The following is an 18,855-nucleotide window of genomic DNA, read 5'->3' on the forward strand; positions in this document are numbered from 1 at the left end:
TCAACAACCGGATCCCAATCTTTTAATTTCTTCATTTTACTCCCGATTGGGAGACCAAGATAAGTAAACGGTAAGGATCCCACATTGCACCCAAATTGATTTGCAATAGAGACCAACTCCTCATGCGATACCCCAACACCATATAAACAACTCTTAGAAAAGTTTACCTTTAACCCGGAGGCATACTCGAAACATCTAAGAAGATTGTGAAGACTTCTAGCATTTTCCAAACTACAATCTCCTAGGAAAATAGTGTCGTCCGCATATTGGAGGTGCGAAACGCAAATATTATCATCCCCCACAAACAAACCTTTGAACAAACCTTTGTCAATAGCACTTTTTGTAAGTATGTTGAGCCCCTCCGCCGCGAGAATGAAGAGAAAAGGCGATAATGGATCTCCTTGCCTAACGCCCCGCTCCATATTAAATTCTAGCGTTGGTGACCCGTTAACTAGAATTGATATGGAGGCCGAGGATAAACATGAGTGGATCCACTTTCTCCATTTTTGCCCGAACCCCATACACCTCATAACATCTTGCAAAAACCCCCAATTGATACAATCAAAAGCTTTTTCGAAATCAATTTTAAAGAGTAAACCTTTTTTCTTATTTTTTCTCAAAAAATCAATACTTTCATTTACAATCAGTGCCCCGTCAAGGATAAATCTATCCTTCAAAAAAGCACTTTGTTCCGGACCAACAAGGTGCGGGACAACCTTTCGGAGCCTATTCGATAGCACTTTAGCAATTATCTTATAATAACTACTAATAAGGCTAATTGGCCGGAATTCATTTAGAACTTTCGGATCGTTTGATTTAGGGACAAGAGTAATGAAAGATGCATTACAACCTTTAGATATCTCGCCAAATTCCCAGAACCAATCTATAGCATCGATTAGATCACCTTTGATGACCTCCCAATATCTCTTAAAAAATCTCAAATTAAAACCGTCCGGTCCCGGTGCTTTGCTACCGTCACATTCGAAGACAGCAGCCCGAATTTCAGCTTCCTCAAATCTGATTTCAAGTGAATTACGATCGTGAACCTCGAGTGTTGGATATACCAGGTCTTCCAAGCTAGGCCTGTCAAAGTCAGTTTCTTTAAAACGGTTCGAGAAATGATTTACAATTTCATCTTTTAGCACCTTTGGAGAATCCACCCATGTGTCATCGATCATAAGACCACGAAGAGTATTCCTGTTATTCCTCATCCTGATAATTGAGTGGAAGAATTTACTATTTTCATCCCCATTCACCACCCACTTTATTCTCGCCTTTTGTTTTAAAATACTCGTTTTGATTTTCTCTTTCTCGATCCACTTTTTTCTAGCATTTCTCCAACACTCTAGCTCACTTTCACTAAGAGATTGTGATTCAGCTTTTAATTCTAGTTGTTGTGCAGCAGACCTATGTAACTCAATTTCATCATCTAAACTATCGAAATTTCCTTTACTCCACTTTCTAATAGCCTCCTTCACATTCTTAAGTCTATTTCTAAAGATACAATCCTTTCTATTGATGATTTTGACCTCCTTTTTCCATGAGTTTTCGATGATGTCCCCAATCTCACAATCGTCTAACCACGCATCGAAAATTTTGAAGGGTTTAGGACCAAAATTTCTAGACCCGTCTTTGAGGTAAATAGCACAATGGTCCGAAAGGTGTCTGTCAAAAATACCAGCTGTCAGGTCCTTCCAAGGTTGCAAAAACTTCTCCGTGACTAAAAAACGGTCCAATTTGCTATACTTGACGCCATCCCCGCTAACCCGAGTGAATCTACGTCCCGACATAGGTAGATCAATTAGTCCATTGTCGGTAATGAACTCATTGAATCTTTTAGCCCTGTATTCTAAAAAATCACAATTAAATCTCTCCGTCTCAAACCTAACTTCGTTAAAATCCCCACATATCGCCCACGCCACATCTGAATCTGAATCAATAACCTTAGATAATTCCTTCCAAAATCTATCCTTTCCTCTATCCTCATGAGGCCCGTAAACGTTAACAATGTTACATCTTTGGCCCGAACAAACCCATATGCCTTTTATCCCAATGAAAAATTCCCCGTTAATGACTTCGTCTGCATCGAATTGGGATGTATCCCAAATGAGTAATTGTCCCCCCGAATTCCCAACCTTCACCTTTTGAATAAAATCACAGTTCACCGACCCCCAAGTACGCTGAATCCAATCTAATTTTACTACATTAAGTTTCGTTTCTTGCAAGGCCACAATAGTAGGGGATTCCCTTCTAAGCAGACTAATGAAATGACCCGATTTATCCTCTTTTGTCCCCAAACTGAACCCACGAATATTATATGCAATAATCTTCATAATATCAAAAATAGAAAACGAGATTAGGGCATAGACATCTTACTGTAAGGGAGCTTTGCCCTTCCATTTTAGCCCCAATTTTTTACCATACTCCCTTACCTCCTGTGATTGAGAAGTACTCGAACCGTTTTTGCCCCCAACATGCATCGAATTTGGGATTTCTTTACAGATAGTACAAGTGCTTCGAATGGGTTGATTATTGGTGCCCATGTTCCTAGCTCTTCCTTTGGCATTTAGAATGATAGATGTGGATTTCCACCTTTTCATGTTTGCCCAGCAACAATTTTTCCGGACAGAGTATGAACTTGAATTTTTCTTTGAATTTGTGCTTGTTGAAGAAACGGATGGTATCTGCCTACTTTTCTTCGAACCCCTCTTTTTCTTCATAGTTCCCTGGTTCAATTTTGCTTTGTCGGTACCTACATTATTTTTTAGATCCATATCACATGGACCATCATCCTTTTCCGGCCCAACTTCTGTCGGCCCGTCACCTCCCGAGCCATACCCATTTGTTTCCCCAATAATTGTGTTATCCTTATCAACTTGGGCCTCTATTGGGCCTGAATCTTCATTTGCATGCCTAGGTGATTTGTTACAACAGGGTACAGTAAATTTTTCCTCAACACGTGATTTGGATCTGGAAGGGTTACCATTAGGCGTGCATACCTTGGGACTCATCACACAGTCGTTATTCTTGGGAGAAGGCGAAACCCTACTATCAATTAAATTATCTTTTGTCTCCCCTAGGTAACAAACATTATTATCCTTTTTGGGAACAGGAGAAGATTTGCCCCCCATGCCATCTGAATTTCCCGATTCTTCATCTTCCCATGTATCTTGTCTATGTTGAAAATTGCCGGATTCTTCTTCATCGCCGTCCGTCACCGGAGTAGACGTATCTTCTTTTGGGTTATAGCCTTTCGGATGCACATGATTTATTGGACTGTTCCTTTGATGTAATTCATATACCTCTTCATCTGTCTCGTAATAGTCAGATATACCATCCTCCTCATCATTATTGTCGAAAGTATCATCAATGAACTCGTCTTCTTCTTCTGGCTCTTTTTCTTGGTCGACTGAACATTCATTATCCAGAGATTCCACTACCTCTAATTGTAGAGGAATTTCACTATCTTCACTAACATGGACCCTTGTAATACAATCTTCAAATATGAACTTGATTTCTTCTTCAATCTTATGTGAATCTTTTGTGTGGATAAGGACATTGCCAATAACTAGGTTCTGATCTTCATTAGTGATCTCACAGTTATGATAATCAAGAACTTCTCCCCAAATGCTTGCTATCTTATTAAAGGATTTCTCATTCCAACTTCTGACTGGAACCCCACGCACCTTTAGCCAAGCTAATCTACTTTTATTATTGATCTCATGGTTTCCCATCATCTTGCAATCACTCCATTTATGAATGGCCAAATGTTTGTTGTTCATAACCTGCTCAGCCTCCACAGTCGATTGGAACATAAGTAAAAATTCCAAACCTCCCAAGTATTTTATCACACAATTTGTAATACCATCTGCCTTGCATAATGAACCGATCTGAGGGATGTTGTTCCAGTTTTTAATCGTTCCAAGGATTGATCTTTTATTGGAAACCCTAGTACCATCTTCTTTCTTGACTTCAATAACTTTAGTTCCTTGATCCGAAGGAAACCTGTTGTTGAAGACTGATGGAGGATTCTTGATTTTCGACCTTAGATCCACTCTCTCTCTATCTGCTACGCCCCCACCTGCAACATCCCTATAGTTTCTCTGGTCACGGTAAGTGTTGAAGTTTACCCGGTTGTTTTTTTCTTTTCTGTCTCCATCATGCAATCTCTGAAACACCGATTCTCTATTGTTGATTTGGTTTCTGTCATGAGCCTTGAAAATTCTTATTGGATTGTTGTCGAACTTGATTTTGTTGCACTCTGCTAGTAAACGATCTGCATTACCCACGTTTGCGAATCTCACAAAAGCAAATCTCTGACCGTTTTTGAGTCTTTTGCCGGCCATGTACACATCACGAACATCACCATAGTCTTTGAAGGTTCTCCATAATTTTGTCACACTCCAATCGTCCGAAAAGTTGAAAAACATGAACGAGATCAAATGGATTCCGAAGAGTCTTGTTAATCGATCATTGAGTCTTCCGTTGTAGTAGTTTTGAACTCTCTTCGCGCCCGAATTTGTGTCTCTCTCATACGCTCTATTTTCTCTCTCACCTCTCATTATTCTCTCGTATATGCTATTATTCCCAACTTAAATATGAATAATTGATAATGGAATACGACAATGAAAGTACAATGATATTGTATTAATATTATTGTATACATGTACAAAATATGATTTGAGTATATATTCTAACTTTCAGTTCAAATTATGTTTACTTGGATTTAAAATCTTATTTGAATCTTTAATCTTATATTTTTCCTAATTTCTTTCATTCCACATTTTTTAAACCGTAACCATTTCAAGTTGACTTTCTTGTTCAAGTCAATATACGTGTGTGTGTATTTTGAATCGATAAAATTTATGTATCACTTCTTCTTTTACAAGATTCTTTTATTGGAAAGATATAGATCGTAACTAAGATAACAATAGTTTTAGTTTTTCTCTTGGCTATTGATTTGTTTAATTTCCTGATATAATATGTATTGTATTACGATATTTAATAAGCTTGATATACTTTGTAAATTTGTATATATGTTCAATTATGTATATTAGTTTAGGATGATGCTTTACAAAGTTGGTACTTTAAGGTTTGTTTATCGTGGGCTGCTTAAGTGCCGGTGTGTTGCTCCAAAACAGTTTAGAGATTAAAGTTAATGAGTGAGCGTCAATGGAAGCTACGCACCGATTAGAAGTAAAAACAAGACTGTTTAGTACTCTCGGATCACAAAATGATGATATTGGCGTAATGCAATACAAACAATTGCAAAAGTTACAGCAATTGAAGAACTTGAACTTGTGGGTTCTCTGGTTAGTAATGTCAAAAAGACTGACAATTTGTTGAAGGGAGCTACGATAGAAGCCATTGGTTTTGTTTGCGAACAAGCAACAAATGCTCATCTTGTGGATACTGATGCGTAAACTCTTCCTGTAAGTGTTAAAGAGATGTTGAGTGCTGATGAGATAGATTCTGTCAAAGTGGTTGTCAAAGTGGTTGCGATACAAGCGTTACACAAGGCTGTAAACCATGCTTCGATTTTTTTTCTCAACGAAATAAAGACACGATATCTTATCGAAGCCATTTGTGATTTTGCCGTGAATAAAGAGCTACGTGCTACTACCTTAGGATGCTTGATTTCATATGCGTCTAGGTACCGCCATGTGTGGGAAGCGATCTTTCATCGTTTTTTGAAGTTACAGTTTAGGCCACTTGCACTTATCAAGGTAAAAATGCCCTTTTGGGAGTGGAGCTGTGGATTCGTATTTTTGAAGACGAGATTGACTTGTGGTATATCGAAAATATCGCTCCATCAAAGCTAGACTTGCGGTTGCTAAAAATGTTGATGAAGTAAGATGCACATAGAAATGCGAGGAATGAAAAGTGGATCCTACCAATTGCGGCATATAAATGTTTGGGGCTCATTACAAAGTTGGCAAAGACTGAGTTTGTTCCAATTGTTGTACCTTTTTTTTTTTTTTGGATAATAGTCAAAGTCTACAGTGGCGAAAATGTATATCTGTATATTCCTCAACAATATAAAAAATATTTTACAGAAATACGTTCTCGCCAGTGTCGACTTCGACTATTCTCTAAAGAAAGGGTAAAACAATCGGAACGAGCTCAGTTTTTGCTAATTTTGCAACGACCCAAACATTTAGATGTCGCGATTAGTAGGTTCCACTTTCTATTCCCTGCATATTTACTCGTATCTTGCTTCATCAACATTTTTAGCAAACGAGGGACTAGTTTCGATGGAGCGATATTTTCGATATACCTTGAGTCAATCTATTACAACAACAACAACAACAAAACCCAATACCACATGAGTGGTGTATGGGGGAGGTGAGATGTAGACAATCCTTCCCCTATCCGAGAATAAAAACAAGTCATTTCTCCACTCAGAGTGAAACACTCTCAAAAGTAAAGAAAGTCATCCCTCTTTCTATTCGACGGATAAAGAGATTGCTTCCGAATGGACCTCCGGCCAATAAGTAGGAAATTTTAAAAAAAAAAGTAAAATAAAATTCAGTCGTCATGAAAATGGTAGAATCAAATTTCCATGGGTTTTAAATCCTGCATGCAATTCAATTTAGGCTCTAAACGGCAGTCAAGACGCCAATAAATCGACGCTTGCTGTTGACTCAAAAATAGAGCCGATTTATTCATCAATCTATTCATCAAGAATATTTATCCACATCTTCATTCCCAAATACGCATTTTTACCTTGATAAGTGTAAGTGGCCGAAATTTTTACTTCGAAAAACCGATGAAATATATGCCTTCAACACATGAAGGTACCTTGATGCATACGAAATCAAACATCCCGAGGTAGTAGCACGTAGCACTTTATTCACGGCAAAATCACAAATGGCTTCGATAAGGTATTGTGTATTCATTTCGTTGAGAAAAAATCGAAGCATGGTTTACAGCCTTGTGTAACGCTTGTATCGCAGCCAATCTGACAAAATCTATCTCAAAAGCACTCAACAACTCTTTAACACATACAAGAAGAGCTTCCACATCAGTATCCACAAGATGAGTATTTGTTGTTTGTTCACAAACAAAACCAACTGCTTCTATCTTAGCTTTCTTCAACAAATTATCGGTCTTTTTCATATTACTAATCAAAAAACTCACAAGTTCAAGCCACTCTTTTGCAAGTTCTTCAATTGCTGCAACTTTTGCAATTGTTTGGGTTGCAATACGTCCCATTTCATCATTTTGTGAGCCTGGGTATTCAACAGCTTTGTTTTAACCTCTAATCGATGTGTGGCTTTCATTAACTCCCACTCATTAACTTTAACCTCCAAACTATTTTAGAGAACACACCGGCACTTAAGCGGCTCACCATCTCCGTATCATCGTTCGAAATAACAAGTGACAAACACATTTACAAAACTAGAGAAATTGTGTTCTTCCTCCTCCTGAAATTGGGTCAATGCCGAATTTTGGGCAATTGGATCTGTTTCTAGTCCATAATAATATAAAAGATCCATAAAATGCGATGCTATAGACATTACAATGTTAATCCTGAAAAATTTACACATGAACAACGTTAGTAATGGACATTACTTTATATACTGTTTTGTTTTGGTTGTCACGAGGGTCGGATGTAGTGTATGCCCAGTGGTTGCACGGGACACCACTGAAATACGTGATGTAAACTCAATGAACTCAGTAAGCTGCTCTCGGTCATCTCTGTCAACATCAGTCCACATGTAACATGGAGCTGGAACCTTGCGCCTAATGGTAATTTCACTGTTAAAAACCTAGCTCGCATTATTGATGCTCATCTACTTGCTAATTCGATTGTGGGGACCCATGAAACCTTGAGGAATAATCTTGTACCTAAAAAGTTAGAAGTTTTTGTATGGAGGGCATTACGGAAGAGACTCCCGGTAAGGGTCAAGCTTGATAAGCGGGGCATTGACCTTCATACTACTCGGTGCCCCGTTTGTGATGGCGATCTTGAATCTATAGAACACAAGTTAATCGCGTGCAATCTTTCGTCGGAGAGTTGGTCTCACGTTTTCAAATGGTGGGACTTCGGTAATCTAGCAAATTGTGGCTTAAAAGATATACTTCGTGGTAAATCTTCCCCAAACATGTCGGCTCTTGGCTAAAAAATGGCAAGCCGTGGAGTGGGTATGTGCTAATCTAATTTGGAAGGATAGAAATGCGGCGGTTTTCAAAAACAAAGGTTCGTGTGCCCCGGTGATCCTAAACGAAATACAAGTTATGTCTTTTGATTGGATTTCGAGACGAGTCAAAGGAAAGAATATCAATTGGCAATCTTGGCTTACAAACCCTTATGTCTTTTTAGAACTTTGAGTGGTGGTTTGTTTATATGTTTCGTTGACGTGAGTTTTTTTTTAGGCTATCTCGGTCTAGCTATTTGTGATTTCCATTTTGTGTATTCTGGGCATGTGGTGTGTATGTTACTGCCCAGTGATATTGTACATACATTCGTGATTAATATATAGAATTCTACTTGCTTTTAAAAAGAAAAGAAAAGAAAGGCAAATATATTTTTGTTTTAGGTTTTTAACTAGTGACACCCTTGTTGACTATCATTTTTTTTTTTTTTGAGTGACACCATTGAAATATGGCATCTAATTGATTTTTTTTTTTAGGATTTTAATCGGTGAAAATAGTAACCACCAATCCTAGATCCACCACTGGTTATCACAAATATACAATATATATATATATATATATATATATATATATATATATATATATATATATATATATATATATATATATATATATATATATATATGACTTCAATAAAGTCATATTTTAACTTGTACAAACACAAGCCCTTACAAACACAAAATAACATAATATCTGTGAATCTTGAAGACTAATTTGACACTCAGAAAGTAAAAGGTCTGAGTTTTTATAGAGTAAACATGAGATATATGTTCAATGAAAGTTAAAACGCTGATACAGTTAATACCAAGAAAACATAACGAACACTTAATTACAATATTTGACTCTAATAAAGTCAAACTTTTGACTTCTTACAGAAGTAAATACAGAAAATGTATTGTAAGCAAAAGTCACTTATAATCGCTACTAGTTAATGTATCAGTTGCAAAAGTAAAGTTTTGAACATTTAAAACAGAAGTTGTAAAAAACATCGTATGAATCTTGATCAAACTCCTAAATTTTAGAAAAGTAAATCAAAATGCAGTTATAATCAAAGCCCAATACCAAACGTTTGCTTCAACGGTATCAAGCCTCAGTGTGGAAGGGCCCGCGCTTAGTTGCCAAGCAACCCGGGTTCAATTCCTGAGGGCGGAAGGTTTTCTCTCCAACTTCCTGCAATTAGTTGCCAAGCAACCCAGGTTCCGCGATTAGTTGCCAAGCAACCCGGGTAGGAGTTTCCTTCTAGGGTGTGTGGGTGCAAATGAGGAGGGTCGTTGAAATAAATGATCCACCGATGCAAATTCGCCTTCAAAAAAAAAAAATCAAAAGCCCAATTAGGTTCATGTGGGAAACATAAACCCTAACCCAAATAAATAAAAAATTAAGGTTAATTTGAAGAAACATAAGTAGTTGACGATAACCAAAAAAACACAAAAATTAGGGTTCTTGCTACCAAAATTGCAAGCAAATTTACAGTTTATTAAGTAAATACCGAACTAAACCCAAGAAAAATAAAAAATAAAAATAGATAAACTAACCTCGATCAATAAGCAACGAGCTAATAATGGTGGTGAAACTGAACGAATCAAACAAGAAGCTGCTGCTTTTGCTTTACCCACATGTATAACCTGATTTAACTTCTTTAGAATGTGTGAAGGTGCAATTAAGGGTGAACAAACAGAGAGAATGTGTGAAGGTGCAGAGAAAACTCGTGTACAGAAAACTTATTGACTTGTGGGCAGATTTTTTGAAAGATGAAAATTAGTGGTGAGCTTCTAAAAATACGAGTAGCTCATACTCCTTAAAACGATTTTTCTTTTTTCTTTTTTTTACAGCAAAAACACGCACACTCATATAAAAACAAGAACGCTTTCCTAAAAAAATGAACTCAACAAAAGGTACAAGCACGATGATCAAAAGCTCGAAACTAGAAAGCGAGACATAAACTACACTATCTAAAACCGAGCCTTTCTAACCGTAGAAATAACATGTAAACAATGAAAAACACCGAAACAAAAACAATTCCCCAATTCAAACTACATTGTAACGACCAAAGAAACAAAACTAACTATTATCAACCCGATTGATGATCTTGTAAGTCAATACGTTAGCGGATCCATCACCAACCAAAACCGCCGAATATGGAGCAATAATGCCACGATCTTCCAAGTCTTGAAAAAAACCTTTCTCACCGGTACAGGGGCCCGAAGATGAAGTACAACCTACTTGCGCATTAACAACAGAATTTTGATTAGCTAAACCGACCTCCTCGTCATCCGCATGATCATGTAACCTAAAAGAAGAAGGATCAAACTTTCTCTTCTTGTTCTTACCCGAAGTACCACCCTCTTTAAGCACAACTTCTCCAAACCCCGCTTCTTTCATTTTTCCTTATTTAAACGAATCCATTCCCGACAAAAACCTTTGCATAATGGGCTAGAGCAATCACAATGTTACCTACCAGAAGGACCAAACTTTGAAGGAACAAACACTTTATCTTTCTTCAAGTTTTTATCCTTGGTCAATTTATTCAAAATCACGTCCACACCAACACCCTTAATGGCATGTGACCCCTCGTTGAAACAACCAGATGCGCCCAACTCAGAATCTTGGCTGCGATGCCCAACCAAAGCAGGAGCAGATTCAACATTTGAGTTCGAAACGATACTAGCCCCCTCTATGTCACTGTGTGTATTCTTTTCAGGATCCAAACCAGAAACAGAAGTCAAGGAACCAAAAACAAATTGCGGACCCGAATTAGTAACACCTTCCGTTCCACACTCTATATTGCCTAAATCCAACCGTTTTCACCTGGAATAGATTGTGTTTGATCCTATGAAGAGGTGTGCATTACACAATCTTTTTTATCCTTAACCTAATTCAAGGCATTTGAAACCGACCTGATATCAACATGATGAGATTCATTAGCAGCAGCAGTAACTAAAGCATTAATATTAACACCAAATCCGTTCACAACAGGCTCGCTTGAGACGATAAAACGATTGGTTGATGCGAGTAGCTGAGGGTCTAAAGTGTGAGAAAGAAATCGACCTAGGTTGGAATGATCCGAGATTTCAGAAACCCAAACTTCGGTTCTCGAGCATTTTTTATCCCCCAAATACGCAACAACCAAATCATGTATATGTTTTACCTTAGTCAATTTAACGAAAGCAAAAAAAAGAACCAACACAATCTAAAGTCAATGAGGAGGCTGCAACATCAATGACCTCACCAAAAATGATTTGGGTCGTTTAGATTTGGGCAATTTAAAGGGTTAGCGTTTAAGTTATGTATCTATTTAATGATAAATTTATTTATTTATAATTTAAGTAAAATTTAAATAAAATAAAATATAAATTAACAAAAAAAAGGAAAATATGGCCTTATTTATATTTTATTTTTATTAAGTTATGTTGTCTGAATAAACTTATCATGTCTGTGGGGAATAAGTAATGAATAAATAATTATTGTTTGTTTCATGTTCTAAATAACTGACTGAATGATTAAAACTACAAATTTATCCATGTACATACGACAGTTATGTTAGTAGTTTTGAAAGAGTAGGGGCCGATATGAAAAGTTTCATTTTCATGACTTAAATTGTTAAGACATTCTATTTCTATTTTCATTAAGTCAAAGATAAACACCATACGACTTATTCACTTTTATATCATTAAATTTAATTAAGTCTATTAAATTCTAAACAAACTGGGCCATATATATATATATATATATATATATATATATATATATATATATATATATATATATATATATATATATATATATATATATATATATATATATATATATATATATATATATATATATATATATATATATTCGATTAAATTATTTTTAATTAAATTTTTATTATTATTACGCCTGAAAGCATTTAATAAATTCATTTTTAAAATTTTGTTGGATAACACTAGATCATATTTCTGACTAAATCTATGGTTCTGATACCATACATGGTAACTATATTAACATACATACATGGTAACTATATTAACATATATACATGGTAACTATATTAACATATTTTTTTTTTAAATTTAATATAGTTACCATGTATGAATTATTAATATAGTTATTATGTATGTTAATATAGTTACCATGTAATTATTAATATAGTTACCATGTATGTATGTTAATATAGTTACCATGTATGGTATCAGAGCCATGGATTTAGTCAGAAATATGATCCAGTGTTATCCAACAAAATTTTAAAAATGAATTTATTAAATGCTTTCAGGCGTAATAATAATAAAAATTTAATTAAAAATAATTTAATTGATGAATATGAAATTCCAAAAAATTTAGAATCACTGAATAACTGGACTATTCTAAAAATTCAACCAAAAATTTTATATCAATTAGGTACTTTTGAGGAATTAGGTTTAATTCAAACTGTAAAAACCTCAGAAGAAACTTTGACATTAAATAATGAAGAAATGGTTATACAATTACTTAACCAAAATTATATCTTTAAATATAGTAAACAATTCAATCATTTACATATAGGATTAGTGCAAATTCCATTTAAACCTTTAACTTTACGAGGTCTACTAGAAAGTTTTATGGCTGTTTTAAGAGATGGTAGAAATAGAAATTAGAAACAATCTTTGATTAAAATTATACAATCAAGTCTGGCACATGGTCCGGTCTACTTTAATGTTTATCCTAATTTAGAATTATCATTAACTGATGCAAATATTCTAGAAGCATAAACTTTAAATATTAAAACTCATGGTTATAATTATATGCCAGAATTTGAATTGATTTGTATTTTGTTATAGAATTTATTATAAACCTTTGGTTACTATGAACCCTAAGTGTAGAAGGGTTGATAAACCAAAAAATGAAACTATTTTAATTGAAACAAATTTTAATTTATCAAAGATTTCTACTAGAAAAGTTATTAAATGGGAAGAAATTGATTTTCTAGAAAATTGGATAATAGAAGAAGCTATACCTAATCAACTTAGAATTAATAGTAATATAACTAATATTTTTCAAGAGTCTAATGGAACAATAAAAATTGAATTTGAAAAGGATGAAGAAGAATCCCCTTTAATTAGAAGAACTAGGTCTATCAGGACTACTTCTAGTTCTAATTATTCTCAATTTTCTCCTCTTAATTGTAAAGTTAAGATTCCTCATTCATTTGCTTCAAGAAATTCAACTTCTCAAATAAGAGAAGAAAAGAAATTGAAAATCTTTAAATAAGAAATAATATTGTACAAGGCATGTACGATGATGAGAAAATTTCTGCCTCAGAAATAGATTTTAATATTTAATGGATAAGTCACAAAAAATTAATTTTTCAAAAGGATCCGAAGCAAGGTCCATAATTTCTAAAGAATTTAGACTACCTAAATGGAAGTTATTTAGGAATTGATTTTTTAAGTATATTCCAAAGAATGATCAAATGATTTTACAACAACAATTTTCTGATTATTTAAGCCAAGTTAATGAAATTATATATTTTGTCCCTTGGTATTTTGATACTTACGTTGTAAATTATATTTCCAGTCTAGAAAGAGAATACATATTAAAAGACGGAAAAATAGTTAAGAAAATTTTCCCTCCACAATCTCTTTTTACAATAAAAAAGGAGAAATTAGTCTTCAGTTTGAGTCCTTTAAGAAATTATTTAATGATGATACTTTAAAAATACAACGGAGCAAATTAATGCTTTAATACAGCAACAGAATTTTTCTAATTTATATTCTATTATTTTAGGAGAACAATTATTTTCTTTAAATGATAGAGTTAAAAAATTATTATAATATTTCCAAAAAGAGGATATACAAAAAAATAAAACTTGTACTACGGTCCAAACTACTATACAACCTCCTCCAGAAATTAATGATTTTAAAATAAAAAATACTGAAGCTTTAGAAAAAAATTTAGTCGAACAATTTAAAAATTTTAATTAAATACTTTAGAAGAAGAATTTTTTGATAGAGAATTTAAAAATTATATTGATGATGAAATAAATAAAATAAGAAAATCAAATAATACTTATTCTAATAAATTTTTAAATAAATCTAATCAAAGAATGTTTTATTATCCTAGACCAACTCCTCAAGATGTCTTATATGAAGAACAGGATTATATAATTAACAATAGTTATAGTGGAAAAAACATCTATGAATGGAACATAGATGGATACTCTGAAAGACAGATTTATAATCTAGCTCATAGAATGCTAATGTATAGCACTATTGCTAAAAATAATGGAAATAGTGATAAATCTATTGCTAATATGATAATAGCAGGATTTGCAGGACAATTAAAAGGATGGTGGGATAATTATTTGAAACCCGAAGATCATACTTTAATTCTAAATACTACTAAGACAGAAAATAATGAAATTATTACTCAAGCTGTCTATTCTTTAGTAGTTAATATAATTGAACATTTTACAGGAAGATGATCTGATAATTCTGATACTATTAGAACACTTCTTAATGAATTAAGATGTCTGACTTTAACTTCGTTTAGATGGTATAAAGACACATTTTTATCCAGAATTATGGAACTTTCAGATTCTAATAGTAATCACTGGAAGTCCAAATTTATTGATGGTTTACCTAGTCTTTTTGCGAAAAGGATTAGAAATTCTCTAAGAGGAAATGAAACCTTAATTAAATATGAAAATTTTACTAACGAAAAATTAATTGGTGTTTGTGTCCAAGAAGGTTTAAGTCTATGTAATGAGATGAAATTAACTTATCAAATGAAGAAAAATAAATTAACAGAAACAAAACAATTAGGTCATTTCTGTGAACAATTTGGTATGGATCCCCTTCCATCAAAATCTAAACTAAATTTTTCAAAAGATAAAAGAGAATTTAGAAGGAAAAGAAAATATTATGAAAAAAGGAAAAATTATAAGGATAGTAAAAAATTTGAAAATCAATTCAAAAAGAAAGCAAAAACTTGTTTTAAATGTGGAAAACCAGGTCATTATGCAAATAAATGCAAAATGAAAAAGAAGATAAATAATCTTAATATAAGTGATGAATTAAAAGAAGGTTTATCAAAAATTTTATTACTTTCTGATAACTCAGATTCAAAAAATGCTATGACTGAGTCGGATAATGATTCGATAGGAGAAAATATACAGTTTCTAGAAGATGAACCTTTAATGTCAGACACTGATTGTGATTGTAAAAATTCTATATCTTCTGATAATGAGATATATAAAATTCAAGCTCAATTTAAAAATTTACAAATCAATGTTCTTAATAAGGATACTTATGATCTAATTACAGATATTACAGACCCTGTAGCAAAAATTAAACTAATAGAAAAATTATTAAATGAAGAAGCTAGTACTTCTGAACCAATGGATAATTTTCCAGATACTCAAAATTACAAAATCTCTGATTTGATTTATTAAAACAGAAGAATAAAAATAATTATCAAACAACAAAAGAAGATTTGATAATAGAAATTAACAATCTTGAAAAAGAAATCCAATTGATTAAAAAGAATAATATATCCCTAGTTTCTAGAATAATAAATCTAGAAAAGGGAAAAGAAATTCCTAAAGAAGATTCACCAGATTCTCTAGAGAATCAAGATTTTTTAAATGCCATGAAAATTATTACTTCACAAAAATGGTTAATAAAAGTTAACTACTTGTGAAAGATAATTTTATAAATAATTCTTTGCTCTTTTAGATAGTGGAGCAGATTTAAACTGTATACAGGAAGGATTAATTCCTACAAAATATTTTAAAAAAATACACAGGGTTTAAGAACAGTGGATGAAAACCCTTTGAAAATAAGTTTTAAACTTTCAAATGCAAGAATTTGCGAAAACAAAGTTTGCATTAGCACTAATTTCCTGCTTGTTAAAAATATGACAAGTCAAATTATTCTAGGAACACCTTTCATAACAAAAATTTTCCAGATTCAAAGAATTGATTCTACAGGTGTTACTGGAACTTATGAAGGGAAACCTATTAAATTTGAATTTATTACTACACCAAGGAGTAGAATGATAAATGAAATTCAGGATTTATTAAATGCAAAAAATAATCAAATAAATTTTTTAAAACAAGAACTTCAAAGTTATTCAATAGAAGAGCAACTAAATAATCCTAAATTACAGGTTAAAATAAAAGTTATAACGAATAAATTCCATTTAAATATTTGTAATGATCATCCTAATGCATGTTGGAATAGAAAAAAACATTCAGTAAATCTTCCTTATGAAGAAGATTTTAATGAAGGAAATATTCCTACAAAGGCAAGGCCATGTCAAATGAATTCTGAATATCTACAATTATGAAAAAAAGAAATCCAGTCTTTAATTGAGAAAAATTTAATAAGACCTTCTAAATCTCAATGGTCTTGTACTGCTTTTTATGTTAATAAATATGCGGAACAAGAGAGGGGTGTACGTAGACTTGTTATTAATTATAAACCTCTAAATAAAGTTTTAAAATGGATTAGATATCCAATTCCCAATAAAAAGGATTTATTGGATAGATTACACAATATTTTCCAAATTTGATTTAATATCAGGATATTGGCAGATTCAAATAGATGAATCAGATAGATATAAAACTGCTTTTAATGTCCCATTTGGCCAATATGAATGGAATGTCATGCCTTTTGGTCTTAAAAATGCCCTATCGGAATTTTAAAAAATTATGAATGATATTTTTAATCCCTATGGAAAATTTATAATTGTTTACATAGATGATATTTTAATATTTTCTAAAAATATAGAGTTACATTTTAAACATCTAGAAATTTTTGAAAAATCAATTATTCAAAATGGTCTAGAAATTTCTAAACCAAAAATGATGTTATTTCAAACCAAGGTCATATTTCTTGGTCATAATATTGAAAAAGGGAATATAATCCCCATAAATAGAAGTATTGAATTTGCTTCTAAATTTCCTGATGAAATCACAGATAAAACTCAATTATAAAGGTTTTTGGGAATTTTAAATTATATTTATCCCTTTTATAAAAATTTAGCACAAGATACAGCTATCTTATATGATAGGCTTAAAAAAGTTCCAAACCCCTAGACAAATGAACATACTAAAATTGTCCAGAAAATTAAAGAAAAGGTAAAAAATTTACCTTGTTTATCGTTAGCAAATCCTAATTGGCAAAAAATTATTGAAACTGATGCTTCTGATATAGGGTATGGAGGCATATTAAAACAAATTAATCTAGAAAATAAATTCGAATATCTAGTAAGATTTCATTCTGGAAAATAGAATAGTGGTCAGAAAAAGTATGCTACTATTGCTAAAGAAATTTTGTCAATTGTTAAATGTGTTTTAAAATTTCAAGATGATTTATATAATCAGCAATTTATAATTAGAACTGATTGTCAATCTGCAAAGTTTATGTTTACAAAAGATTTTAAACATGATGTTTCTAAACAAATGTTTGCTAGGTGGCTGGCTCATTTAGCTCCATTTGATTTTCAAATAATTTACAAGAAAGGGGAAGAAAATTCTCTTCCTGATTTCTTAACCAGGGAATTTTTGCAGGAAAGATTCCTCGAGGACGAGGAAGAGGTTCAAACTCCTCTAATAGAGGAGGAAGAGGTAGAGGAAGAACCGTAATTTTAAATGGCAGAGGTCAATTAATTGATGCAAGAATTGTACAAGGAGAAATCCAAGACTCCTCCCAATTTACCGATCAATTTCCTGCATTACAGGGAAATGATGAATTATTCTCTCAATTTATGCAATTTATGCAACAAAAACAAGGAGTAGTCAAGACTCCATACAAGGATGCAATCATCCAAGAAGAAGATAATGGAACTTCTTCAGATAATTTTATAAAAAATCCTCATAGGGATACAATTTTAATTCTTGAATATCAAGATATTTTAAATTACCATTTTGATCTAAATGAAACACCTTGGGAATTAATGTCAGGGTATTTAGATACAAATTTTTATACGGCTCAGGTTTAGAGTCTCGAATCTATTTTGAAAAATTATTGATTGATACCTCTACATGTGAAATTAAACATACAACCAAAGAGGATCAAAATTCAAATAGAAAATTTCATATCTATAGTAAAATTCATATTAAAAGAATTTTATCTATAGAAGATTGGGGAATATCTCCATTCAGGGAAAAATAATTTGTAAACCCTGAAAATAAAATTAAAATTAATTACAATTACTGGGATTATGTGGAAGCTCTCCACAAAGTTTTTTTTTTTTTTTTTATAATCAAAATCCCAATTATAAACAATCTTGGTTTATCAAGGTAGCATCTACGGTTTATAACCCTAGACTGCCTAATTGGTTTTTTAAATGGTGGAAATCTTATGGTCTTCCGATTCAAATTTTAATGGATCCTTTTGACAAATTCTATGTTGAATGGATAAATGTTTGTCCAAAATTATATGAGAAAAAAAGATCTCATTATGTTACTCAAATAATTCCCTCATTAATTTTTTTCATAGAATTTTCAATCCCATGGATTTTAAGATGGGAACCAGAAATTGAACATAATGATCAACAAGTGCCCCAATTGAAGAGAGCTTATTATACCAAATTCTGGGTAAATATGCTCAAAAAGGATAAAGAAACGGGTGAATTAGCATCCAAAGACACAATAGAGTACATTCAGAATACTTTGCTAAAATACAAAGAGCAAAGGACCTTGAAATCAAAGGAAAAAATAAAAGAATTGGC

The 18,855-nt window shown here is 32.7% G+C and overlaps 1 protein-coding gene across 1 annotated transcript; it reads left to right on the top strand.

Moving 5' to 3' along the window:
* Positions 1-7,564: 7,564 nt before the first annotated feature.
* On the top strand, positions 7,565-8,126 carry LOC139888219 (uncharacterized). Its single transcript, XM_071871244.1, has 2 exons — positions 7,565-7,662; positions 7,715-8,126. Exons 1-2 carry the CDS (start codon positions 7,565-7,567, stop codon positions 8,124-8,126), a joined length of 510 nt encoding a protein of 169 aa, XP_071727345.1.
* Positions 8,127-18,855: the final 10,729 nt, after the last annotated feature.

Source organism: Rutidosis leptorrhynchoides, chromosome 2 (genome assembly GCF_046630445.1).
Source record: "Rutidosis leptorrhynchoides isolate AG116_Rl617_1_P2 chromosome 2, CSIRO_AGI_Rlap_v1, whole genome shotgun sequence".
Taxonomy (NCBI): Eukaryota; Viridiplantae; Streptophyta; class Magnoliopsida; order Asterales; family Asteraceae; genus Rutidosis; species Rutidosis leptorrhynchoides.

Coding starts and splice junctions, on each gene's coding strand:
- LOC139888219 (XM_071871244.1), top strand. CDS start 7,565: ATGGACATTACTTTATATACTGTTTTGTTTTGGTTGTCACGAGGGTCG. Junction 7,663..7,714: donor ACACCACTGAAATACGTGAT/GTAAACTCAATG, acceptor TGTCAACATCAG/TCCACATGTAACATGGAGCT.